The 26,763-nt window shown below is 39.0% G+C and overlaps 1 protein-coding gene across 9 annotated transcripts in view; it reads left to right on the forward strand.

Moving 5' to 3' along the window:
- Positions 1–26,763, forward strand: part of Ash1l (ASH1 like histone lysine methyltransferase) — a 146,711-nt gene that overhangs the window by 20,723 nt on the left and 99,225 nt on the right. For all 9 annotated transcript variants that reach the window (XR_007835411.1, XR_007835410.1, XR_007835412.1 and 6 more), the window contains exons 2-3: positions 617–1,135; positions 14,047–18,601. Coding sequence is in view for 6 of the 9 variants with exons in the window: in XM_051198831.1 (XP_051054788.1) it covers positions 716–1,135; positions 14,047–18,601 (4,975 nt within the window). In the remaining 3 variants the exon portion in view is untranslated. The remainder of the gene's footprint in view (positions 1–616; positions 1,136–14,046; positions 18,602–26,763) is intronic.

The raw sequence follows: 26,763 nt of genomic DNA on the forward strand, positions 1-26,763 counted from the left end.
TGCCTTTGCCTCCTGCATGTTAGTACCACTTTTTTTTTTTTTTTTTTAAAGGGCTACAATCTCAAGCCAGTTGTGGTGCACACCTGTAATTCTAACACCTGGGAGCTGGATGCAGTAGGATCAGATTAAGATCACCTTCGACTAACAGTTTAAGGCCAGCCTGGGTTACATGAGATCCTTTCCTTTGTCAGGAAAAAAAAAAAAAAAATACACACATACACACACACACACACACACCCCACCACCACCACCACCACACCAGAGCAGAGAAAGGAAAGAGACAGATCTCCCTGTGGTTTGCTTCAAACTTGTGGTCCTCTTGTCTTGGCCCCTGAAGTGCTGTGATCTAGGAAATGAGTCTCTATGCTCTGGTATAATGGTAATTCTTAAATTTTGAAATCTGCCACAATATTGTAGCTTATTCATATCTACAGAACAATGAAAAAAAACCTGAAGTTTTTAAGTGGATTCACAAGTAAATGATTTGTATATATTATTTGCTATATTTTGATTTACTGATTTTTTTTTTTAATTTTGGCATTTGTCCTGCTGTCCTTAATGCTCCTTTCTTATTTGTTTATTTTCTGATAAAATTTTGTTATGATCTATCCTGCAGGGAAAGAGATGCTGGTCGCAAGTTTTGGAAAACCGTATTTTTTATGGAACAGTGTTCTGTAAAAGTCTTGTAAGATTCCTTGGCAATAACACACTTGTGATGGACTCTAGGAATACTGCTATGTTAGGATTGGGTTCTGATTCCGAAGGATTTTCAAGAAAGAGTCCTTCTACCATCAATACTGGCACTCTGGCCAGCAAGAGAGAAATAGAAATAGAGAGTAACACGAAAGAAGAAGAGGATCCGCGCAAGCGGAATCGAGAAAGGAACAGTGAAGTAGGGAAAGATGATGGTTTGACTGATGCACAGCAACAGTTTTCAGTGAAAGAAACAAATTTCTCAGAGGGAAACTTAAAATTGAAAATTGGCCTTCAGGCTAAGAGAACTAAAAAGCCTCCAAAGAGCTTGGAGAACTATGTGTGTCGACCTGCCATAAAAACAACCATCAAGCACTCAAGGAAAGCACTTAAAAGTGGGAAGATGACAGACGAGAAGAATGCACACTGCCCTTCAAAGTGGGTGAGTAACCCTTGCAATGATACGTGGTCATTGTCAGTGTTTGGTTTTCTCTTTTAGTCTTCATTTACACTAATCTTTAGTTATTTCTAAACAGGCTATACAGATGTTAAAAGTACAACATAATTGTATATTTTTCAATTTTTTTTTATTTGTGTGAATGTGTATAGGGAATGCCACTTCATGCATGTAGAGGTCAGAGTACAACTTTGGTGTCAATTCTTTCCACCTCCACATGATTTCTAAGGAGTGAACTCAGGGCAGGCTTTCAAGACAAATGTCCTTACCAACTGAGCCATCTTACAGGTGCTATGTTTGTACCTGTATTATTATTTGTAAAATTATGACATGTTAAATGGAGCTGATTTGTGCTAAGCAAATTAGATTGTTGCTCCTAATTTAACAGTGGGGGAAAAGTGTCAACTATATTTAGGAAATGTAGATTTGAATTTTTTCTATTTTCAATAATAAAGGGATGAGCATATTAACAAAAATTGAGGCTCAGATAAAAAATTATCGTACCACCTCTCTTTTAACATGGTTGAAAGGATGTGATTCATCAATGTAGTAAGAGCTTTTGTTACATGAATTGTTCTATAAGACATTCATGTTGCTATTTTTCATAGGCACACTGGCAGATCAATAATCCTGGCTTTTCTGGAAACCAGTGCAGGATATCCTGACTGATAGCAACAAACAAACAAAAAACCAAGTTGCCTGCTTCCTGTCACTACTCAAATATAATGACTAATTTTTGTTTTTTTTTTAAAAAAAAATTGATTTTACATGGGCGTGGTGGTGCATGCCTTGGACTCAAGTATTTGGGAGACAGAAGCAGGCAGGTCCCTGATCTGAGCCCAGCTTGGCCTGGGGAATTCCAGGCCAACCAGAGCTTCATAATGAGACATTCTCTCAAAATAAGTAAGTAAGTAAATAAATAAATAATTTGAGGTTCATGGGTGTTTTGCTTGCTTGTCTTGTCTCTTCTCCATGTGCTCATACCTGGCTCCCACAAAGGTATAAGATTCCCTGCAATTGATGTTTTAGACAGTTGTGAGCCTCCATGTGGTTACTGGGAACTGAACTCTGGTTTAGTGGAAGAACAGCCCGTGCTCTTAACCACTGAGCCATCTTTCCAACCCCATGACTAATTTTTCTTAACTTCACTCTGTCTAGTGACAGTAGCAATTTGTGTGACAGCCTTTTATGTTATTTAGTATCAGTCTATGAATATGTGTCCTCTACAGGATGAAGAGTGCATTAGTAATAAGGGGGGAATGAGACAGAATTGGTTTTAAATTTAATAGTAATCTTCATTGCATCAAATAACTTGACTTTTATTCTTTGTTTTTCTCTGTGGTCCTTATTATTTTATGTGAATGGTGATTTTCCTGTATGTGTGTCTGTGCACCATGCATGTGGTACTCACGGAAGCCAGAAGAGGGCATAAGAACCCTCTTGGACTGGGGTTACATACAGTTGTGACCATCAGCTTTGTGGATGCTAAGAATCCAGTTTGGTTCTTCTGTACCAGCAGCTGAGCCATCTCTCTAACTCCCCCTTCCCCTCCTTTTTTTTTTTTTTTAAGAGAGACTTTGCTGTAACTCAGGCTGTCCTGAAACTTGTGCCTTTCCTACCTCAGCCAGCTGGGAGTACAGACATGGCACTATCCCCATTATTTTAAAAATATTATTTAAAAATCTGTGAGTGTATATGTTGTATGTAGAGATCAAAGAAAGTCATCAAGTGTACTACTACACTTCACATCATTCCTTTGAAACAGGGTTGTTAACTGACTCTGGAGCTAAGCTGGCATCTAGCAAGTCCTGCAGTCTTCCTCTCTCCATCCATGATGCTGCTAGTGTTAGATGTGCATGACTATGTCCCAGCTGTGTAGGTAGTTGCCTGGAATTAGAACTCAAATCTTCGTGTTTGCAAACAAAGCACTCTTATCCTCTGAGCCATCTCCCTAGCTCCTAATTCTCTTCTTGTGTTAGAGTCTTCTATCTTCTTTAAGTCTCAAGCTGACCTAGAATTCATTTTTCTCCTCCCCAAGCCTCAAAGATTATGGGATGTGCAATGCACATCTATCTTATTAGCATTAATTTTTTTTTTAAGTTAGTATCCTGCAGTGTGTATTCAAGAACAACTTTGTGAATTGTTTCTCTTTCCACCATGGGTCCTGGAATCGAATTCAGATCATCAGGCTTGCTTGGCAAAACACCTTTATTCATTTAGCTATCTTATTAGCCCTTATTACCCACAGATCTTTGCTCCCAAATTTATGTTTTTTACGTGTTTTCAGAATCTATGCTGAAGGTTCTTTGTTTACAGGGTTGCTATGGCACCCAGAAATGTGATGTGTGTTAAGACAGGGTTTCTGTAGCTTGGGCTAGCCTCTTAATTTGCTATGTAGCCAAGTTTTAACTTGAACTCTTGTTGGGTTAGGTTTAATGGAGTAGGCCAGAATTTTTTTTTTCAGCTGGAAATCTATCTGTGTCTGGCTGATCTGGCACTCACTGTATAGATCTTGCTGGCCCCAAACTCACAGAGATATACCTGCCTCTGCCTCCACAGAGTGTCAGGATTAAAAGCATGGTCATTTAATAAATAAATTATTTATTAGTACTGGGGGACTTTTCCACTAAGTTGTGTTCTCTAGCCTTCTGTTCACAGTTGTGCTGTGGACTGTTGACATCTCCTCAGGAAGAGTTGGTGTTGTAAGCAATTCTGCCTTGATAGCACATGGCCTTAGTTTTAGGGATAGGTTAAAATATGCAGGCTGGAAAAGACTAGAAGAGTACTCTATCTGTACATCATCCGTGCTAGGTACAGACTTTTCAGTGTTGCTGCTTTGGAGTCACCCTTGTCCTGTAAATAAACTTGTTAAATTAATTGGTTTCTTGGGCCATGGGAGGGGGTGGTGGCAACTTTGATTTACATTGAGACCTTAGCAGGAGGGGAGTAGACATTCTTGGCAACAAATATTATTCCCGCATTATTCCTACATGTATTCTCATTGTTCAAAACTGTCCGTTTTAGATTCCCCATTTAGGAAGTTGGCTTGATAATACCATGGTAATGTAATGATGTTATCTGATTAGTAGAAAGTTTCTGAAGCAAAGTGAATAGTTTTCTATTTAATGTCTTTAGGGTTACCTTTGCTAGGATGGTTATAATACGTTAAGATCATGCTGTGTTTAAGGATAGAGAGATGGTTCCGCCCTTCTAGAGGATCTGTCTTCCATTCCTTTATCCATATGACAACTCAAAACCATCTGTAACTCTAGGTCCAGAGTATCAGAAACCTTCTGGCTTCCACAGGTACCTGCATGAATATGGTACACCCACATATTTATATAAGCAAAGCACCCATACACATAAAATAACAAAAGTAAAAAAGATGTTGTTTAGAACCAAAATTGATGCAAAGAACTTCCAGAAAAGCAAATGATGCATTGTTTTTATCCAGAAACATGTAATACAAGCACATGCGCATTTCTTACATACATATTCTTCTCTATTTAAAAAATATAAATATCATAGTGTTAACATTGTTCTATATATTGTTTTTCTCTATGTCACCCCCCAGCTGCCTGTATCTCACTAGGTAGACCAGCATGCCTCTGCTTACCAAGTACTTTTTAAACTAATCTAATTCTGGAGATTTTTCCTAAATAACAGGACTGATGTAGCTCCTTAAAATGTGGATTTAAATTTTTTCAGTGTGTATTTTTAAAAATATATATTAATTGTGTGTATGCATGTCTAAATGCATATGGATGCCACAGTACGCTTGTGGATGTCAGAGTGTAAGTTGTGGATGTGGGTTCTGGGGATCAGGTTTTCAGGCTTGCTGGCAAGCACCCTTAACCTAAGAGCCATCTTACCAACTTTCAGATGGTAGTTTCCCTTAGATACTACTTTGTCAGTTTGCCATGCATAAGTGTGTGGTTTTCAATTCATAAATCATTTGCAGAGCTTGGATGTAGTTCAGGGGGTAAAGTGCTTGGGTATTATATATGAGGCCTATATGTAATCCCCAGCATTGGGTTAAAATTTTTTATTCATAACTAATCTCACTACTTGACTTACCTCAGAGTTGCTATATATACCAGGCTGGCCTCAAACTCAAGATCCTCCTACCTTAGTCTTCTTGGTGTTAGGATTTGTAGATATTGTAAGCATATGCCACTATGCCAAGCATAAACCTTTACTTGTGATATGTGGATTTTGATACATCATTTGAAAAACTGCCTTTTTTTTAAAGTTTTACTTATACTTTATCGTGTGTGTGTGTGTGTGTGTGTGTGTGTGTGTGTGTGTGTGTGTGTGTGTTAAATATATTATCACTTTGGTAAAACCCAAGATGCCAAAGGGTCTGGCTTTCATCACTCACCCCAAGCTTGGGAAGAAGATTAGAAACGACATGGCCAAGGGTCATAGGCTCTGCCAACCAAAGCGCAAGGTTCAAACCAAGGCAGAGGCCTCAGCTCCATCTAAGGCTCAGGCTGCAGCTCCAGCTCAGGCTCCCAAAGGTACCAAGGCCCCATAGAAAAGGTTTCTGCCACTGTTAAGACAGATGGACTGGTGTGACACATCTACATCCTATCTGCAGATGACTGTGCCCTATGCTGTTTTTACAAATAAACTTGAGGCAAGATCTGTTGTTTAAAAAAAAAAAAACATATATATATCACCTCCATCCCCAACTCTACATTCTACTTCAATACATGTTACATCTACTTTTATTCCTCCTCCTTCTACTTTAAGTGTGTATGTGCCTGAGTGTTGATGTCTATGCAGGCCAGAGGTGTAGAATCTCCCTGGAACTGGAGTTAAAGGTGATTGTGTCCAATCTACCCCATGTGAGTTCTAGAAACTGAATTTGGATCTTCTGCAAGAGGCTGTATGTGTTTTTAACTGGTGAGACATTTTCCTGGGTCCTCCAACCCCTGTTTTAGTAGATTTGTGATTGGTAAAATATGAAGGAAGGCTGTTGGTTTTTGGGTGTTTTTAAAAAGTATCCTGCTGTTTTGCTTAAAGTGTTTATCAGTTCTCTTGAATTTTCTGACTAAGGCTTTAGAGTCAGGTATAGAGTCCTGTCATCCACAGACAGGTACTTTGACTTTTTCCTTTCCTCTTTGTGACCTTTTATTTGCTTGTCTTGTCTTACTGCTCTAAGACCTCTTTAGTAGTGGAGAAAGTGCACATCCTTATTTTATCCTAATTTTAGTAGAAATAATTTTGAGGGCCCCCTTATGTAATGTTGGCTATAGTTTGTCTTTTGTTTGTTGGTTGATTGATTGATTGATTGATTGATTGATTGATTGATTGATTGATTGATTGAGGTCTCTGTGTAGCCTTGGCTGTCCTGGAACTCGCTCTGTAGACCAGGCTGGTCTCAAACTCAGGAGATCCACCTGTCTCTGCCTCCTGGGTGCTGGGATGAAAGGCAAGCACCAGAATTTTATAATTCATGTTCTTATCTCACTGTTACAGATATGTTTACTTTTCTAAATCTCATCTTTGGGTAGATCATAATGCATCTAGAATTTGATTTCTTTCAGATTTCCCAGTTAAATGTTTTTAAGGTAAGACCCAATGATATTCTGAATTTTATTGGTATCCATTGTAATGGTTCCCTTTTCAGGTCTGATTTTATTTTGGCCTTCTCAACTTTTGGTTATTTTGGTTAAGGGTTTTTCTATCTTGTTAAGTAACCAGTTTTTCTGTCATTTTAAAGAACTGATTTTTTTCCTATCTTTTTAAAGAACCAGGTTTGATTTTCTTTTATTTTAATTGTTTTTTTGGTTTTGGGGTTTGTTTTGTTTTGTTTGTTTGTTTGTTTGCTCTATAGATTGCTTTTGTTTATTTGATTCCTTTTCATTAATTTCGTCCCTAATCTTAATGATGTACTCTTGTTTCACTTGTTTTTCTTTTTTCTAGGCCCTAAGATATATCATTAAGTTGTTTCAGATTTTTCTGTGGTGTTTGTTTTTTGATGTGAACATTTAAAGCTAAAAACTTTCACTTTAGGACTGTTTTCCTTGTAGCCTAGAGGAGCTGGAGTATTGTGTTTTCATTTCACTCTAGAAAATGTTTTTAATTATTTATTTTTATTTTATGGTGTTTTGCCATGAGTGTCAGGTCCCCTGGAACTGGAGTTACAGACAGTTGTGAGTTGCCATATGGTTGCTGAAAATTGAACCCAGGTCCTCTGGAAGAGCAGTGAGTGCTCTTAACAACTGAAATCTCTCCAGCTCCTGATTCTAGAAATTTTTAGTAACATTTTCTTCTTGAATTCTTCAAAGACCTAGTCATTATTCAGTAATGTGCTACTTAATCTTCATGAGCTTGTGTCTGCTATAGGGTTTCTCTTACTCTGTTGTACTTTGTATCCTGATTTATGATCTCTTTTAGAGATCATTCTGAGACGAATGAGTATTATGCATGGGATGGATGTTCTATAGTTAGATGTATGTTAGGACTCTTATTTAGGATATCATTTAATTCAGATATTTTTCTGTTTGCTTTTTGTTGGAAACACCTGTCAGTTGGTCGGAGTTTGGTATTAAAGTTACCGACTGCCATTGTGCTAGATGAATCTGTGACTTTACATAAGTAAAATTTATTTTATGAAATTGGATGCACCTGTGTTTAGGGTATATGTGTAGAATCTTAATGTCTTTTTTAATGGAGTGTTCTCTTAATCAGTGTAAGGTGACTACCTTTTCTTGCTTGTTTTTGTTTGAAGTCTGTATCATCAGAGATCATTGACACTGGCTTCATTTCCAGATCTACTTGCTTGGAACACTCTTCACACTAGATAGTGTCTGTCTTTTGTGGAAATGTGCATTTCTTAGAGGTAGTTTACAGATGGTTTCTGTTTTGGGGTTCAATCTCCTAGTCTGTGTCTTTTGATTTGAGGATTGCAACCATTATTCTTCAGTTATTCAAAGGTGTGTATTGGTACCTATCATTTGTTGATTTTGTATTTTTTTTCTCCTCTTCCTTTCTTGATGAACTATTATACTAGCCTGATTTATTCTTTTCTGTGACTTCATGGTGGAACTTTTCTTTCTAGTTTAAAGGATTCCTTCAAGGATTTTCTATAGAATTTCCTTTAGCCTGGTTTTTTATTTTTTTCCCCCTTTTTATGAAATGTTAGTTTTCCTTCAGTTATGACAGTTTTGCTGAGTATAGTAGTAGTTTTGTTGGTAGTTATCTTTTAGAACTTCAGAACATCTGTCTACACAGCCTAGCATTTAAAGTTTCAGCTGAATAATCCGCTCTTAGTCTAATGGGCCTGCTGTGTATTCCTTTGCATTTCTACCTTTATTCTGTGTACTTAGTGCTTTAGTTAGAACATGGCGAGGGAGGTAACTTTTCTGGTCTGTTTAGTGTTCTGAATGCCTTCTGTATCTGGATCGGCATCTTTTTTCCTAACTCTTGAAAATTATCTGTTCCCATTCTTTTAAGAATGCTTCCCATGCCTTTATAGACTTTTCCCCTTCTGTACCTACTGTCCATAGATGTGGTTTTTCCCAGTGTCAATGTTTTGGAATTTCAACTTTAAATGCTGCATCATAGATTTACTTGGCAAAGACTACATTTAAAAGTTTAGAGCTTTGCATATATTAAATAACCATGCTGGGTGGTGGTGGCACATGCCTTTGATCCCAGTGCTCAGGAAGCAGAGGCAGGAGGATCTGTGAATTCAAGGCTAGCCTGGTCTACAGAGTGAGTTCCAAGATTGCCAGGGCTAAACAGGGAAACCCTGTCTCAAAATGCCCTCCCCTCTATGAGTTATAGAAACTGTAAAAACCAAAAAGTTTTCTATTGTTTATAAATACCATTTTGAATGTAAAAGTATAAAATGCATAGAGCTTCAAAGAATTGGCTGTACAAGAATACTCCCTTTTGTGGCATCCCTTTTTTTTTTAATTTATTTTTTTAAGATTTATTTTTATTTTATGTGCATCTCCTCTGTGTGAGGTTGTTGGAGCCCTTGGAACTAGAATTACAGACAGTTGCGAGCTGCTGGAAATTGAACTTGAGTCCTGGAAGAGCAGCCAGTGCTCTTGACCACTGAGCCATTTCTCCAGCTCCCACGGCATCCCTTTTTACTTCATATGCAAGTATTGGCTATGCTATAGGGCTTAATTGCTAAAGCATTAAAAGGCAACTATATAGAGAAGTGTGAACTCTGCAGCCTCTTTTTTGTGTGTTTCCAGTATGTGGGAAAGGGAAGGGACCCTTGCATTCTCTCTTCTTCCTTCTAGTCCAGAATGTATAGAAAATTTTTTCTTCATTCCAACTTTGTAAAAAATTTCCTACTCTGTTTTTTGTTTGTTTGTTTGTTTGTTTTCATATTTGTGTGTGTGTGTGTGTGTGTGTGTGTGTTGGGCAGTGGCATTCACATTAAAACATCTCATTTTCAACAAAAATTGCTGAATTTCATCTCATTCTTTATCCACTTCTTTTTTTTTTTTAGACTCTTTTTTTTTATGAATATAGAGTATTTTTTATTTAATTTTATATAACAAAGTCCAATTAAATGAAAACAAACATTTATACACACTATTTGGGAATTTGGGCGTCGTTCTTTCCAAACTACTTCCTGCTGGTAAGGGGCGCTGTCTTGGGGGATTCAAAGAAGATTCAGATATCCTAGCTGTAGTCTGTAGGGCTGTTTTGTCCAGCTGTTTGGAATGTAGGATCAGCTTGTACTCTGTTTCAGGCGGTCTGGTGTGATCAAACCACATTAGTCTGGAAGGACTCCACATCTTTTCATTTTCTGTGGAAACAAAAATAGAAATACTTTTCCCCAGTAACTTGTTCTTCAACTTAAATTTTGGAGTCAAAGCATTTTTTTTTTTTTAATTTATTATTTTACATGTCGATCCCAGTTCCCTCTCCCTCCCTCCCTTCCTCCCTTCCAGCCCTCCCTCCCTCCTTCCCTCCCTTTTGCCCTCTCTACCCTCTCCCATGCACTCTAAATACCCTCCCCTCCCAACCCCCCACCACAATACCATATGTAGGGGAATGCCATCCAGTTGGGGTCATGTAGATCTGACAGGTCCTGTGAAGTAGGGACTAGGGCTTCTCTCCTATCTCTAGAATAAGGCAGTTATCCCTCCATGGGGGATATGTTTGCAAAGTCTTTTTGTGCACCAGGGATACATCCTGGCTCCACTGTCTGAGGTCTCTTAGACTGCTCAGACCTTCTGGCTGAGACCCATATTCAAGGGGGGTCCGAGTCAGTCCCCTGTTGGCTTCCTAGCTATCAGTCTAGTGGCCCTTAGCTCCTCCTTGTTCAGGTAAGCTGTCTCTATGTACTTCTACCACATGGTCTTGTCCTCTCCATCTGCTTCTGGGTTCTAGTTCGACTCAGTGTTTATGTATGGGTGTTTGCTCCTGTTTTCAACAGGCATTAGTTGAGGACTCCATGGTCTTTATCCACTTCTTATATGAGTGGGTCTGCAGAATACTACTGAAGAAATTACAAGCAGATTGATAAAAGCCAAAATAGAGGAGCATAAAAGTTTTTCATTTTAAACTCTTGATGATTATGACTGAGCATTTATGACAGGAATTATCAAACAAGTAGAAACTTTTCTAAGTATACTTAATAGTAACTTTAGGGTTTTGTTTGTTTGTCCAGATCTCAAGAATTAAACTACCCAAATTTAAGAAGTAAAATTTAAGTTTACTAAATTGAGGGGAAGGAAAATAGCTCATTGGTTAAGAGCATTTTCTGCTATTATAAGGACCCAGGTTTGGTTCTCAGTACCTACATGGCAGCTCACAACTATCTGCACTCCAGCACCATCTTTGGACTTTATGGGTATCAGATACACACATGGTGCAAATCAAGATTGAGAATCCCTCCTTTTGGGTTTCAAAAGAGAGAGGTTCCATGCATTGTGCTTGGCTGATGAGTAGATTATAATATGTGCTTGTATGGAGATGGAGAGATTGCTCAGTGGTTAAAAGCATTTGCTGTGCTTTGAGAGAACCTAAGTTTGGTTCCCAGCATTCATGTTTGATGCCTTAATCTGTGGGATCTGACACTCTCTTCTGCCCTCCACAGGCCCTGTACTTACAGGTACGAACCAACATACACATAATACATAAATAAAAGTAAAATATTTTTTTAAAGAATGAGGTGTGCTTGTAATCAGGTTGACTGATTCTTGGTCAGCAGGGCAAAGGAAGAAGGCCTGCATTTTGAGGAAGGAATGTGTGAGCTCACAGTGTAGGAAAGTAGGGAGTCGAGGCCAGGTTAATTAATGCATGTTTATCATATGGGATGTGAAAGCAGTCGCTCCTGAGAATTTGAAGTCTTCCGGTCTGATGCTAGTAGACAAAATCAGCTGTGGGGATGGAAAGAAAAAGAAGCTCCCGCAGATGAACATGGCCCAAGTGGCCCTGGGCCCAAACCTAATGGTCAGATAGGGTGTCTTAGTCACTGTTCTGTTGCTGGGTAGAAACACCATGACCAAGACAACTCTGATAAAATAAAGCACTTAAGTGGGGGCTTGCTTACAGTTTTAGAGGCTTATTAGTCTATCATCATCATGACAGGGAGCCTGGCAGCAGGCAAGCAAGTGTGTTGCTGGAGAAGTAGCCAAGAGCTACATCCTGATCCACAGGTAGAGACACAGAGAAAGATACTGAACCTGGAATGGGTTTTTGAATCCTCAAAGCCCACCCTCAGTGACACACATACTTCTAATCTTTCTAATCCCTCTCAATCACCACGCCCTGATGAAATATATGAGCCAAATGGGGCCATTCTTACTCAAACCACCACATAGGGATTCCTAGAGTAATACGCCAAAAAACCAGATTAAACAAGAAATGGGCTCTTGTGGTCATTTTTCATGTTGGGAATAAGTTATAGAAAGCAGTCTAAGGCTAGAGTGATGGCTGTGCAGTTGACATAATTTACTGCTCTACCAGAGAACCAGAATTCAGATCCCAGAACCCACATTGGGCTCCAAGGCATCTGAAACTCATTTCTGGCCTCTCTGGGCATCTACACATAAAATTAAACAAACAAAGCCAGGTGTGTTGGCAAACCTATTATCCCAGAAGGACCTGGATTACATATGCATATAATACCATGTCTCAGCACTCCCTCCACCCAAAGCCTTTTTTGTATGTGGGAGGGGTGGGAGGCCTTTTCTTTGTTAAATTACATAGCAAGAAAAACTTGCTATTGAAGTTACATATAATAATTTACCCCACAAAATTGTCCTCTGCCCTCCACAAATGTATAAGTTCCCGTGAGCTTGAACATCCTATGCATGTGTTCTTCAGAGTTACGTTTCCAGCTCCTTTTTCTTAACTTGTCAGATTTATTTGGTTAGTTATACTACACAGAGAAACCCTGTCTTGAGCCTCCTAAAATCAACAAATAAATAATAAATTAGATACATAATACAAAATGACAATGTTCTCAACCACACTTTAGTGTGTGTGTGTGTGTGTGTGTGTGTGTATAATTTTTTTGTCATTTTTTTTGGTGCTGATGAAGGCACTTGGTGCCAAGCATGTCAACCTGAGTTTAAACATTGGAAACCATATTTCCTTCATATTATCATAACCTCCACAAACATATACACGGTAAATAAATAAAAAAGTAAAAAAACAGCCCACATTCATATGTTGTTAGTTAGAAGATGATAATAGAAAATATCAATTTACTGGTCAAATCATGAAGATGTATTCAAAATAAATATGTAGGTTTATATGATTGACAGTCAACAAAGAAAGTATCTTAAGCCAAAAATGGTCGCAAATGCCTATAATCCCATGGGAGACTGATACAGGCACATCACTGAGGATTTGAGGCCCACCTAGCTATAGAGTTTAGGCCTTGTCTCAAAAAAATGAAAAGAAACAGACCAATACTAATAGCATTTGTTATAGTTGTAGATGAACTAACAAAAAGTACCATTGATATACTTTTGTTTTACATTTACAGTGACAGGTGTGGGGTGGGGGGCTGGCATCTGTATGTAGTTACTTACCTACTCCACTATGAGGGTGGGGGTCTAGGGACAAGTAATGGAGTTGATTCTCCTTTTCTACTTTGTGAGTTCTCTAGGGATTAAACTCAGGTTGCCAAGCTTGGTGTCAAGTACATTTACTTACCAATGACCCATCTTGCCAGGTAGATTTTTGTTGTTGTTGTTGTTGTTGTATTGATTTGGTTTTTAGAGACATTCTTGCTATATAGTGCAATCTGGCCTTGAACTCACTTTATAGTCTGGGCTCAAACTCAGCTGTACTCCTGCCTCAGCCTCCCAAGTGTTAAGGATATAGGCATATACCATTATGCCCCTCTTAACCTTTTCTTAAAAATGTTTTTCTGAGGCTAGAGAAACAACTTAGTGTTGCAAGTGCTTGCTGCTCTTTCAGAGTACCTTACTTTCTTTCCCAGTACCCATATTCGGAGCCTTAAAACAGCTTGAAACTCATGCTCCAGAAAATTGGCTAGCTTCTTTGAGCAGCTATACGATTGCCATGCATGTGTACAAACACATACACACAATCCTAAAAATAAATTGTGTTTTGCTGGGTGGAGGTGACACACACCTTTAGTTCTAGCACTTAGGAAGCAGAGGCAAGTGGATCTCTGTGAGTTCCAGGTTAGCCTGGTCTACAGAGCGAGTTCCAGGACAAATTCCAAAGCTACACAAAGAAACCCTGTTGTAGGAAACAAAACAAAGCAAATCAAACCAAAAAATTGTATTTTGCTCTCTCTTTCTCTCCCTCTCCCTCTCTCTGTGTGTGTGTGAAAGAGAGATGTAGTCAATTTGTTGGATTATAATGTGAAATTAAAGTGTTAAGAGATTTGGAGATTTGTTCTCTCTAAAACATTTTTCTTGTTCAAATTTTAGGACCCTTCAAAACTGTTTAAGAAAGCAGGTGATGCTACAGCCATGGAATGCCAATCTGAAGAAAGCATTCATCTTCATTCACAGGGAGAAAATAATCCTTTGTCTAAGAAGCTTTCTCCAATACATTCACAAATGGCAGATTACATTAATGCAGCACCATCTCTTGTTGGCAGTCGAGACCCTGATATAAAGGACAGAGCATTACTTAATGGAGGAACTAGTGTAACAGAAAAGTTGGCACAGCTCATTGCTACCTGTCCTCCTTCCAAGTCTTCCAAGACAAAACCGAAGAAGTTAGGAACTGGCACTACAGTCGGATTGGTTAGCAAGGACTTAATCAGGAAACCAGGTGTTGGCTCTATAGCTGGAATAATTCATAAGGACTTAATTAAAAAGCCAGCTCTTAGCACAGCAGTTGGGTTGGTAACTAAAGATCCAGGGAAAAAGCCTATGTTCAATGCAGCAGTAGGACTGATTAGTAAGGACTCTATGAAAAAATTGGGAACTGGCACTACAACGGTATTCATTAATAAAGATTTAGGCAAAAAGCCAGGGACTATCACTACAGTAGGACTGCTGAGCAAAGATTCAGGAAAGAAGCTAGGAATTGGTATTGTTCCAGGTTTAGTGAATAAAGAGTCTGGCAAGAAATTAGGACTTGGCACCGTAGTTGGACTGGTTAATAAAGAGTTGGGCAAGAAATTGAGTTCTACAGTTGGCCTAGTGGCCAAGGATGTTACGAAGAAGATTGTAACAAGTTCAGCAATGGGACTGGTTAATAAGGACGCTGGAAAGAAATTAGTGAGTTGTCCTATAGCAGGACTGGGCAGTAAAGATGCCTTAAACCTTAAATCTGAAGCACTGCTCCCCACTCAGGAACAACTTAAGGCTTCTTGTAGCACAAACATCAATAACCATGAAAGTCAAGAACTTACTGAGTCCCTGAAAGACAGTGCTACCAGCAAAGCTTTTGAGAAGAATGCTCTGCGGCATAGTAAAGAAGGCATGCTGGAGAAGTTTTCAGTCCGAAAAGAAATTACTAATTTGGAGAAGGAAATGTATAATGAAGGAACATGCATTCAGCAAGACAATTTCTCATCCAATGATAGGGGAGCCTTTGAGACCTCAAAGCATGAAAAACAACCTCCTGTATATTGCACTTCTCCAGACTTTCAAATGGGAGGTGCCTCTGATGCGTCCATAGCTAAGTCTCCCTTCGGTGCAGTAGGAGAAAGCAATCTTCCTTCCCCATCACCGACTGTATCTATTAATCCTTTAAGCAGAAGTCCCCCCGAAACTTCTTCACAGTTGGCTCCAAACCCATTACTTTTAAATTCTACAGTAGAACAAATGGAAGACATTTCTGAATCTATTGGAAAGAACCAATTTTCAGCAGAAAGTACTCACTTGAATGTTGGTCATAGGTCATTAAGTCATAGCATAAGTATTGAATGTAAAGGAATTGATAAAGAAATCAATGAATCAAAAAATGCACATCTAGATATTGCTAGAATAAGTTCTTCCTTGGGAAAAAAGCCAAGTTTGGCTTCTGACTCTGCTATTCATACGATTACTCCTTCAGTTGTTAATTTTACTAGTTTATTTAGTAACAAACCTTTTTTAAAACTTGGTGCAGTAACTGCATCAGACAAACACTGCCAGGTTGCTGACAGCCTAAGCACTAGTTTCCAGTCAAAGCCATTAAAAAAAAGAAAAGGAAGAAAACCTCGGTGGACTAAAGTGGTGGCAAGAAGCACATGCCGGTCTCCAAAAGGACTAGAATTAGAAAGATCTGAGCTTTTTAAAAACGTCTCATGTAGCTCACTATCAAATAGTTCTGAGCCAGCTAAGTTTATGAGAAATATCGGAGCATCATCTTTTGTCGATCATGACTTCCTTAAACGCCGGTTGCCAAAGTTGAGTAAGTCTACAGCTCCATCTCTCGCTCTCCTAACTGACAGTGAAAAACCATCTCATAAATCCTTTATTGCCCACAAACTATCCTCCAGTATGTGTGTCACTAGTGATCTTTTGTCTGATATTTATAAGCCCAAAAGAGGAAGACCTAAATCCAAGGAAATGCCTCAGCTAGAAGGTCCACCTAAAAGGACTTTAAAAATACCTGCCTCTAAAGTTTTTTCTTTACAATCTAAAGAAGAACAAGAACCCCCAATTTTACAGCCAGAAATTGAAATTCCTTCTTTCAAACAAAGTTTGTCTGTATCTCCTTTTCCAAAAAAGAGAGGCAGGCCTAAGAGGCAGATGCGATCTCCAGTGACGACGAAGCCACCTGTGCTGTCAGTGGCTCCGTTTGTTGCCACTGAAAGTCCAAGTAAGCTAGAGTCTGAAAGTGAGAACCATAGAAGTAGCAGCGATTTCTTTGAGAGTGAGGATCAGCTTCAGGATACAGATGACTTAGATGATAGTCATAGGCAAAGTGTCTGTAGTATGAGTGACCTTGAGATGGAACCAGAAAAAAAAATTAGCAAGCGAAACAATGGACAATTAATGAAAACCATTATCCGAAAAATAAATAAAATGAAGACTTTAAAGAGAAAAAAACTGTTGAATCAGATTCTTTCAAGTTCTGTAGAATCAAGTAATAAAGGAAAAGTACAATCTAAACTTCATAATACAGTATCAAGTCTTGCTGCCACATTTGGCTCTAAATTGGGCCAACAAATAAATGTGAGCAAGAAAGGAACCATTTATATAGGGAAGAGAAGGGGCCGAAAACCAAAAACTGTCTTAAATGGCCTTCTTTCTGGTAGTCCTGCCAGCCTTGCTGTGCTTGAACAAACAGCTCAGCAGGCAGCTGGGTCAGCATTAGGACAGATCCTTCCCCCTTTACTGCCTTCACCTGCTAGTAGCTCTGAGATCCTTCCATCACCTATTTGCTCTCAGTCTTCTGGGACAAGTGGAGGTCAGAGCCCTGTTAGTAGTGATGCAGGCTTTGTTGAACCTAGTTCAGTGCCATATTTGCATATGCACTCCAGGCAGGGCAGTATGATTCAGACTCTTGCAATGAAGAAAGCTTCCAAGGGGAGGAGGCGATTATCTCCTCCTACTTTATTGCCAAATTCTCCTTCTCATTTGAGTGAACTCACATCCTTGAAAGAAGCTACTCCTTCCCCAATTAGTGAGTCTCATAGTGATGAGACCATTCCCAGTGATAGTGGCATTGGGACAGATAATAACAGCACATCAGACAGGGCAGAGAAGTTTTGTGGACAGAAAAAGAGGAGACATTCTTTTGAACACATTTCTCTGATTCCCCCTGAAACCTCTACTGTCCTAAACAGTCTTAAAGAAAAACATAAACACAAATGTAAGCGCAGGAGTCACGATTACCTCAGCTATGACAAGATGAAAAGACAGAAACGAAAACGGAAAAAGAAATATCCCCAGCTCCGAAATAGGCAGGATCCAGACTTCATCGCAGAGCTAGAGGAGCTAATAAGTCGTCTAAGTGAAATTCGGATCACCCATCGAAGTCATCATTTTATTCCCCGAGACCTCCTGCCAACTATTTTTCGAATCAACTTTAATAGTTTCTATACACATCCTTCTTTTCCCTTAGACCCTTTGCACTACATTCGGAAGCCTGATTTAAAAAAGAAAAGAGGGAGGCCACCTAAAATGAGGGAGGCAATGGCGGAAATGCCTTTTATGCACAGCCTTAGTTTTCCTTTATCTAGTACTGGATTTTATCCTTCTTATGGCATGCCTTATTCTCCTTCACCCCTTACAGCTGCTCCAATAGGGTTAGGTTATTATGGAAGGTATCCCCCCACTATTTATCCACCACCTCCATCTCCTTCATTCACCACTCCACTGCCACCTCCCTCCTATATGCATGCTGGTCATTTATTGCTCAATCCTACCAAATATCATAAGAAAAAGCATAAGCTCCTTAGACAGGAGGCTTTTCTTACAACCAGCAGGACTCCTCTCCTTTCCATGAGCACCTACCCCAGCGTACCTCCCGAGATGGCTTATGGTTGGATGGTGGAGCACAAACACAGACACCGTCACAAACACAGAGAACACCGTTCTGAACAACCCCAGGTCTCCATGGACACTGGCTCTTCAAGATCAGTCTTGGAATCTTTGAAACGTTACCGATTTGGAAAGGATACTGTTGGAGATCGATATAAGCATAAAGAAAAGCACAGGTGTCACATGTCCTGCCCGCATCTGTCTCCTTCAAAGAGCTTAATAAACAGAGAAGAACAATGGGTTTCTCGAGAGCCTTCGGAATCAAGTTCTTTAGCCTTGGGATTGCAAACACCTTTACAAATTGACTGCTCGGAAAGTTCCCCAAGTTTGTCCCTTGGAGGATTTACTCCCAATTCTGAGCCAGCCAGCAGTGATGAACACATGAACCTTTTTACAAGTGCAATAGGCAGCTGCAGAGTTTCAAACCCTAACTCCAGTTGCCGGAAGAAATTAACTGACAGCCCTGGACTCTTTCCTGTACAAGATACTGTACTAAATCGGCCTCATAGAAAGGAACCCCTGCCTTCCAGTGAAAGGGCAATACAGACATTGGCAGGTAAGAGGATTATTATTTTGTTGTCTATTATTTGTGTTTCAGTAATAAATTATTTTCCCACTGGTTTCTGGATTCGTGTACTTGACCTTTTTTTTATTATTAAATTTGTAATTTATTTTTGTTTCTATATTTCAAAATCTCCAAAATTTTTATTTTTCATAGATATAAGGAGCAAACAATATCTTTGTACTATGTTTTATTTTTTTGAGAAACATTTTGAAAAGAAAAAAAACAACTTTGGAAACCAGGAAAAATGCTCTAACTTTTGCAAAAAAGCTTATGCTTTGTTCCTTAATCTAGAAATGGCTCAGGCATTTGTTAGCAGTAGGTAGCACTTATTGTATGCTAGTTGAATAATTACAAATACTATGGTACACACAAAATACCCGTGTTTCAATAAAAATTTAACCTTTGAAAATTTTCAGAACTAAGATTTGACTCAATTTTCAGAGAGGCTTTATGTTCTAGATTACTTTTAGGTATCTTCATCAAAGTTATTTCAATCAGATATAAAAAGGCATGGAACATACCTAAACATTCATTTGTAGCCCCTAGAGAAATGTTTTTTGAGACTAGAAAAAGTGGAAATGAAACTGAAATCATTGCTTATGCAAATAAAGGTTATTCCTAGCTTAGCAATTACTATGATCTTTTTAAAAAAGATTTATTTGTTCATATATTTTATGAATATGAGTGCTCTATTTGCATGGATGCCTGCATGACAGAAGAGGGCACCAGATCTCATTACAGATGGTTGTGAGCCACCATGTGGGTGCTAGGAATTGAACTCAGGACTTCTGGAAGAGCAGCCAGTGCTCTTAATTGCTGAATCATCTCTTCAGCCCCCTACTACAGTCTTTAAAGGGTTTGTAAATTAACTGTAAAGTCTGATGCTGTGAGTAAATTTTATATGTGTGTATTTGTGTCTGATTTTCTAGAGATAACTTGGGCAGGAATGTTAGAGCTGAGTGCCACTGAGTGCTCACCACAGTGAGCAAAGGGTCCTTCATTTCTATCCTTATTCCTTTAAAGGGATAAAAAATTGTATATTTAAGGAAAAAAAAAAAAAAAAAACCTCAGAAACAAGTAGGTGGGTTTTTTTTTTTTTTTTTTTTTTTTCTAATTTTCTTTATTCACAGACTTTGAAAAATCAATCTGTCTTAGTGGAAAAGACAGATTTACTTCTTCAAAATGTAGAAGAAATGGAAGCCGGAGAGTGGCTCAGCACTAAAGACTGTTATAGCTAGCTGTTCTTCTAGAGGGCCCAGGTTTGATTAAAGCCCCTACATAGCAACTCTGTAGTTCTGGGGTATCTTACACCCTCTTCTCTACTCCATAGGCACCAGGCATTCAAGTGGTACACAGACCCACCCAAATACATAAAAATAAAATTTTGTTTTTGTTTTTGTTCTGAGGCAGGATTTCTCTATGTAGCTCTGGCTGTCCTTGAAACAGTATATGTAGACCAGGCTGACCTTAAACTTAGAGAATACCAACTTTCCTGTGCCTCCCTAGTGCTGGGGTCAAAGTTGTGTACCATCACCATACCCCAGCTAAAATATTTCTTTGTTTGTTTGTTTATATTTTTGACACTAGGTCTCACTATGTAGCTCTAGCTGTCCTAGAACTCACAGAGAACCCAACTTCCTCTAATGAGTGCTGGGACTGAAGGTATTCACCACTTCACCTGACTTCCTTTATTTTTTTAACCTCCAGGAAGATTTTCATTTCTTTGTTTTTAATTTCTTGTTAGGTTACTTTATTGTACATTTATACATCACCCAGTATTTCTGTTTTAATGTGGAAGAAAATACTTATGTAACCAGTTTTGACAGATTACTTTTTTTTTTTTTACTATATTTAGCCAATGCTAGTTTTTTTGTTTGGGGGGGTTGGTTGTATGTTTTTGTTTTTTCTAGAGTAGTACTGGCTATTCCAGAACTATCTCTGTAGACCAGGCTGGCCCAGAACTTAAAGATTCACCTGTCGCTACCTCCCAAGTGTTGGGATTAAAGGCATGTGCCACCACTGCCTAGCCACCGATGCTAGTTTTTGGATAGCAAATATTTGCTAGATGTTATACTTTTGGAGCCCTTGTTTATAATAGGAATTGGAATACACATTTCGTTTTTCTGTGCAAGAGAAGGATAATAACAAACATTGTATTATATTTCCTTATTGTGACGTTGGGTCTAATGGTGCATGTCTGTAATTCTAGTATTTGGGAAACTGAAGCAGGGAGATTACAAATTGAAGGCTAGCCTGGTCTATGTAACAAATTCCAGGCCAGGCAAGGCTTTATGGTATGAGCTTATCTCCAAAGTACAAGAAAATAGAATGTTTCATTTTTTATGATAAAATGTGTTAAAAGAGGGACTATAGTATGGATTCTATAAAATGGGAGGCTTAATTCAGAGAATGACTTCCTGAGAAAAAGACCTAAAATAAAATAGGGCACTTAGCATGAACAACAGTTAGCTGAAGAAGCAGAATCCTGTACATTCATTTATTCATTAATTTTCTCATTCATTTATTGAATCCCAAAACATCAGCACTGTTCTAGTTTTTGACATGTAATGGTGAACAAAGATCTGATGTCTGACTGCTTATCTTTTTCAGTGTAGTGAAGGAAGTCAGATGGTAGAAGGGTAAGCAAATACATAATGACATAATTGAGAGAAGTGCTGTGTTGTTTGTATTATAGACTAACTAGACGGGGACTAAGGGGTAGGAGAGAGTTACCTACCTACACAATTAGCACAGCCTAAAGATAAAAAAGTTGGGATGAGAAAAGGTGAAAAGTATATATTGAACACCCTGAACTGGAAAGGAACTTCTTACTGCTGAGCCATCTCTCCAGTCCTAAGAGTAAGACTTAGTATTCCGGAGGAGAAAAAAGGAGGCGGCAGCATTTTTAGAGTGGTTCCCAGATACCTCTTTGGGGCATGTAGTTGAATGGTAATGAGATTAAGTTACACAATGAGATTAGTTGTTACACAAAGGAGGCAGAGATAGAAAGAAGATTTAAGGAAGTTGGAGAGATGGCTCAGTGATTAGCAGCACTGTCAGCTTTTGTGGAGGAGACTCGGGTTTAGTTCCCAGTACCCACTTGTTAGCACACAACTGTCTGTGACTCTAGTTCTGGAAGATCTGATGATGTTCTTACTGACTTTTTTGGCATCATACATGTAGGCAAAACATGTATACACATAAAATAAAAATAATTATATTTTTTAAAAATAAAAATGGTAAACAGATGTATCCTTCTTGCTATCTTATGAGACAACAGATTTATATTGCAAAAGATAAGTGAAGATAAGATGTATGGCATGTACCTGTAGTCCCAAACACAGGAGTCTGTGGTTTAAGGCCAGCCTGGTGTGTGTGTGTGTGTGTGTGTGTGTGTGTGTGTGTGTGTGTGTGTGTGTGTAGTCTTTATGAAACCTTTTAAAGGCCTGTTTTATTATTTGTTAATGTATTTAAAGACATTTCCATCGGCCTTACCACCCCCCCATGAGATTTATATAGGTGGGTGACTGTAGAGGTGTCTTGGATGAGGGGGGGTCCAATCCAATAAGGTAAAACCTTATGTAGGTTACAAGGATTTGACAAAGTGGCTAAGACATATCTTTTATTATAAGTGGAATTTCTTGTGAGATTTCTAAAAATTGTAGGCTTATAAGCTGAGAAAAGAAGGCTTAGGCCTTCCACGTGATTCATTATTGTTTTGACACTTATTAAATATCTATATATAAAAGAAATATGGTCTCCATTGCAAATCTGTTAAGTGGAAGGGCTCCTTTCCCTTTCCCCATTATAAGGATTCAGGCATTATGCTGGCCTGCCCCTATCATCTGGTAGAATGCACTCAGGCAGTACTCTGGTCAGCCCAGGGTCCTATGACTACTAGTCTGCATGCAGATGCAAATGGTCCCTGCCCCTGGGGCAGACAGAACTTTTCCTATCTCCCTCTTGTATTCTGTCCTTGCTGTGTCTCCTTACCTCTTTTCTCTTTCCTTCCCCTGCCCCCACTTTCCCTTTCTAATAAAACTTCTCACTTAAGCTCTGTCTGCCTGGCATGTTTGTCCCCCACCTCGGTCACCCTTACCTCCCATGGAATCCACCAAGGTTCCCCTCGAGCTTTATCCTAATATCTGCACCCTTAATTATCTGTCTTTCTATCTTGTCTCAAATTATTGTGTGTGTGTGTGTGTGTGAGAGAGAGAGAGAGAGAGACAGAGACAGGGACAGGGACAGGGACAGGGGGGTTAGGAATGTTAGAAAGACATAGGGACTGAAGAGATGGCTCAGTGGTTAAGAGCACTTGTTATTACAGAGAACCTAAGTTCTATGCTCAGCACCCATATGGTAGCTCACAAACATCTGTGGCTCCTGTTCCAGGGGCTCCAGTGACCCCTTTTGAAGGCAAAGTCAGGAGAATTTGAAATCATGCTTGGCTATATAAGAAATAGCAAGACTGTACAACACATCCTTGTCTCAAAGACGGGCTTGGGGTTGGGCAGTGTCAAAACTTTAGGGGAAGGGTATAGAGAGATAGCTCAATTAGTAATGGATCTCCAATACCCTTGTAAAAGCCAAGTGTGGTGCCATATGCCTCTAAAAGGATTGGAGGACACCTTAGCCAGTCCCTGGCATTTATTGTCCAGGCAATCTAGCCAATCTGTGACCTCCAAGTTCAGTGAGAGACCTTGTCTGAAGAAACAAAGTGGAAAGGGGCTGACTGTAAGGTACTTGCTGCCAAGTCTAATGACCTTGGTTCAATTCCTGAACCCCACATAGTGGAAGAAGAGAAGTGAAATTGTCTTATAGACTTTACATACATATGCTGTGGCATGCTTGACTTTCTGAGGGGAATAGAAAGGCCTTAATGTGTGTATGGGTCAGAGGACAACTTGTGAGAGTAAGTTCTTTCCTTCTACCATGTGGGCTCCAGGGACTGAACTCTCAACAGACTTGGCATTGAGCACTGTAACCTGCTAGGCCACCTTACCAGCCTTCTAGGTTTCTAAGTTTATTATCAGGATTGCCAAGTACTAATCATTTACAGTGGCACAGCCCTATAACCCAAGCACCCAAGAGGCCAAGAGAGAAGGACCTACAGTTTAAGTTCAGCCTGGGCTGCATAATAGCACTACCCTGATTGAGAAACAATGTGGAAAAGATCATCATAGCCTGGGAGAAGGACTGGAAAAAGACAGGTAGTATACACCTGTCTTTAACAATTACATTGTCAGTCTGAGGGCTGTTTGTTTATTAGCAGGTGTTGAGCTTCTGGACACTGAAGAATAAATGAAAAGTAAAAAATATATAAATAAGAAAAGTTTTATACCAGTTAGCCTAGAAGTATAGGCAGGCAGATCTCTTGAGTTTGAGATCAAGCTGGTCTACAGAACAAGCTCCAGGTCATCTAGGTCAGTCAGGGTTATATAATGAAACCCTGTCTCAAAAAATAATCTATGGGCCTGATGGCACACACCTTTAATCCTAGCAGAAGCAGGAGGATCTCTGTGACACAGTTTGATGTCAGCTTGGTCTACAGAGCTAGTTCCAGGACAGGCTCAAAAATAATACAGAGAAACCCTGTCTCAAAAAAAAAAAGAAAAGAAAAGAAAAGAAAAAGGAAAAACTGAATTGTGCTTTCTCACTATTTTCAACCAGTTCTGATTAGTTTATGTACTGTGTCTTTGTGAATTTTTCTCAACTTGTGTTGCTTTTGTGATGGTCTTTATTCTTGAAGTATAAAGTTTTTTAAACTCTTAAAAGTGATCTCTAATGAAATGTCCCACCCCAGACTTAAACACACACACACACACACACAGAGAGAGAGAGAGAGAGAGAGAGAGAGAGAGAGAGAGAGAGAGAGAGGAGAGAGAGTTTTTTAAAAAAAAGTCGATTACCTGGAAAATTATAATTCTGAAATAGCTTTTAGTAATGAGACCTGGAACAATTCAAGTGACTAATGATAATATTGGGTTATAACCTTAAAATAAATATCCAGGAGTTTATGTTGATAGAACTAAAAGATTGTCTAAATACATAGAAAAGGACACAGATTCTGTACAGAGCAAATAGAAGTGATACATGTAGATCTTTCCCTTTCAAGGGGTGGAACTTCTTTTAATTTTATTTATTATTATTAGTTTATGTGGATGTGGTATCTGAACCACATGCTATGCCCTTATCCTCCAAGGCCAGATGATGACCCTCAGGAACTGGACTTACAAATGATTGTTAACTGACCTAGGTCCTCTGCAAAAACAGCCAGTACATTTAACCACTTAGCTATCTCTCCAGCCCTGGAACTTCTCCTTGAATATTCATTACACCTGCTGACTTACATTCAAAGAATAGAATAGGGTGATGGACACACAGTGATGAAGGGTAAGGTTAACGTGTGATGAAACAAAGTGATTGTATATTCCCTGACATCCAGCAAGTAGGGAATTTCATCCCTGTGTATATTTGCCAAAACCCATAATCCCACTGTTATCAGAAAACAGCAAAGGTACATGACATTCTACAAAACACCTTCCCAGTATTACAGAAAAGTATTAAGGACCTTAAAAAAGCAAGGAAAGGTTAAGAAATCATCACGGATCAGAGGAAACGAAAAGAGACATGACAGCTGAATACAACATGATATCCAAGATCAGACCTTGAAGTAGGAAACTACATGCTCAAAATTTGCTAAACTCCCAGTAGTTTGCAGTTGCATTAATATATTATGCCAGTGTTAATTTCTTAATTTTGAAAAATGTGTGTTAGCTATGTAAGATGTTAACATTAGAGGAATTTGGCTAAAGGATGTATTAAAAGCTGTTCAAACAAAAGATTTGATTTTTTTTTAAAGCACACTAAATTATTAAGCAAAATATCTTTAATATCTTTCTGATAACTGATTAAGGGGGGGAGAATCAAGGTTGTTTGCTGTTTATATTGATTGAATTTACTGTGTTTGTTATAATGATATGTTTGATGAATTATAATTTTGTAAATTTCAGCAAAAATAAATAAAATCAGATTAGAGCTTCAGACACGTAGGTTGGTTGAGGACTCAAAACATGAGAACAGGGCTGGGAAAATTGCTTAGAGATTAAGAATCCTACTTTTCCAGAGGACTCAGGTTTGATTCCCAGCACCCACATGGCAGCTCACAGTCATCTGTAACTCTAATCCCAGATTCTGATGCCCTCTTATGGAGTCTATGGGCATCAAGCACACAAAGACTGGCAAAACACCTGTATACATAAAATAAAAACGAAAAACTGAACATCACTCTAGATGTGGAGTCACATGCCTTAAATTTGAGCACTCAGAGGCAAGCAGATCTCTGAGTTTGAAGCCAGCCTGGCCTACATAGTGAGTTCTAGAGCACCCAAGACTCCACAGAGAAACCATCCTCAAAAACACAAAACAAAGCAAACAACCCAGGAGAATCAAGCTGACTTATTTCTTGACTTAAATCATCCAATGAAGAAGAAATTTAGAGCTAGGCAAATGGCCCAGTGAGCATAGTGCTTGCTTTGAGAATATGAGGACCCAAGTTCAGGTCATGAATATCCATATAAAAAGACAAAAGGCCAAACCTGGTATCTACAGCCTCAATGCCCTAGCCAGTAGCAAGCTCCTAGTTGAGTTTGAAACCTTGTCTCAAAACTTGCTAGAGAGGGAAGATGGTAGATTTTGCCTTCAACCCCAGCACAGGCAGGTGGATCTCTGAGTTTGAAGCTAGCCCCATCTGCAGAGTTAGTTCCAGGACAGTCAGGGCCACATAGAGAAACCCTGTCACAGAAAAGAAGAGAAAGAAAAACCAAAAAACCTTTGTGGGGCTGGAGGGGAAGGATGGGTCAGTGGTTAAGAGCAGTGGCTGCTCCTCCAGAGGTCCTGAGTTCAATTCCCAGCACCTTCATGGTGGCTCACAAACATAATCTGATCCCCTCTTCTGGTGTGCAAATGTATATGCAGACAAAACACCCATATACACAAAAGTACACAAATAGGTAGAGAAGCAATTGCAGGATGACATCTCTGCAGGCCACACTCACACATACAGGCACCCAGTTTTCTAATTCACGTGTTGTTCTGAACTAATCATGAAAGACCTATTAGTCTTAACATTATATACTTAGTTACTCAGACTA

This window comes from Phodopus roborovskii, unplaced genomic scaffold (genome assembly GCF_943737965.1).
Source record: "Phodopus roborovskii unplaced genomic scaffold, PHOROB, whole genome shotgun sequence".
NCBI lineage: Eukaryota > Metazoa > Chordata > Mammalia > Rodentia > Cricetidae > Phodopus > Phodopus roborovskii.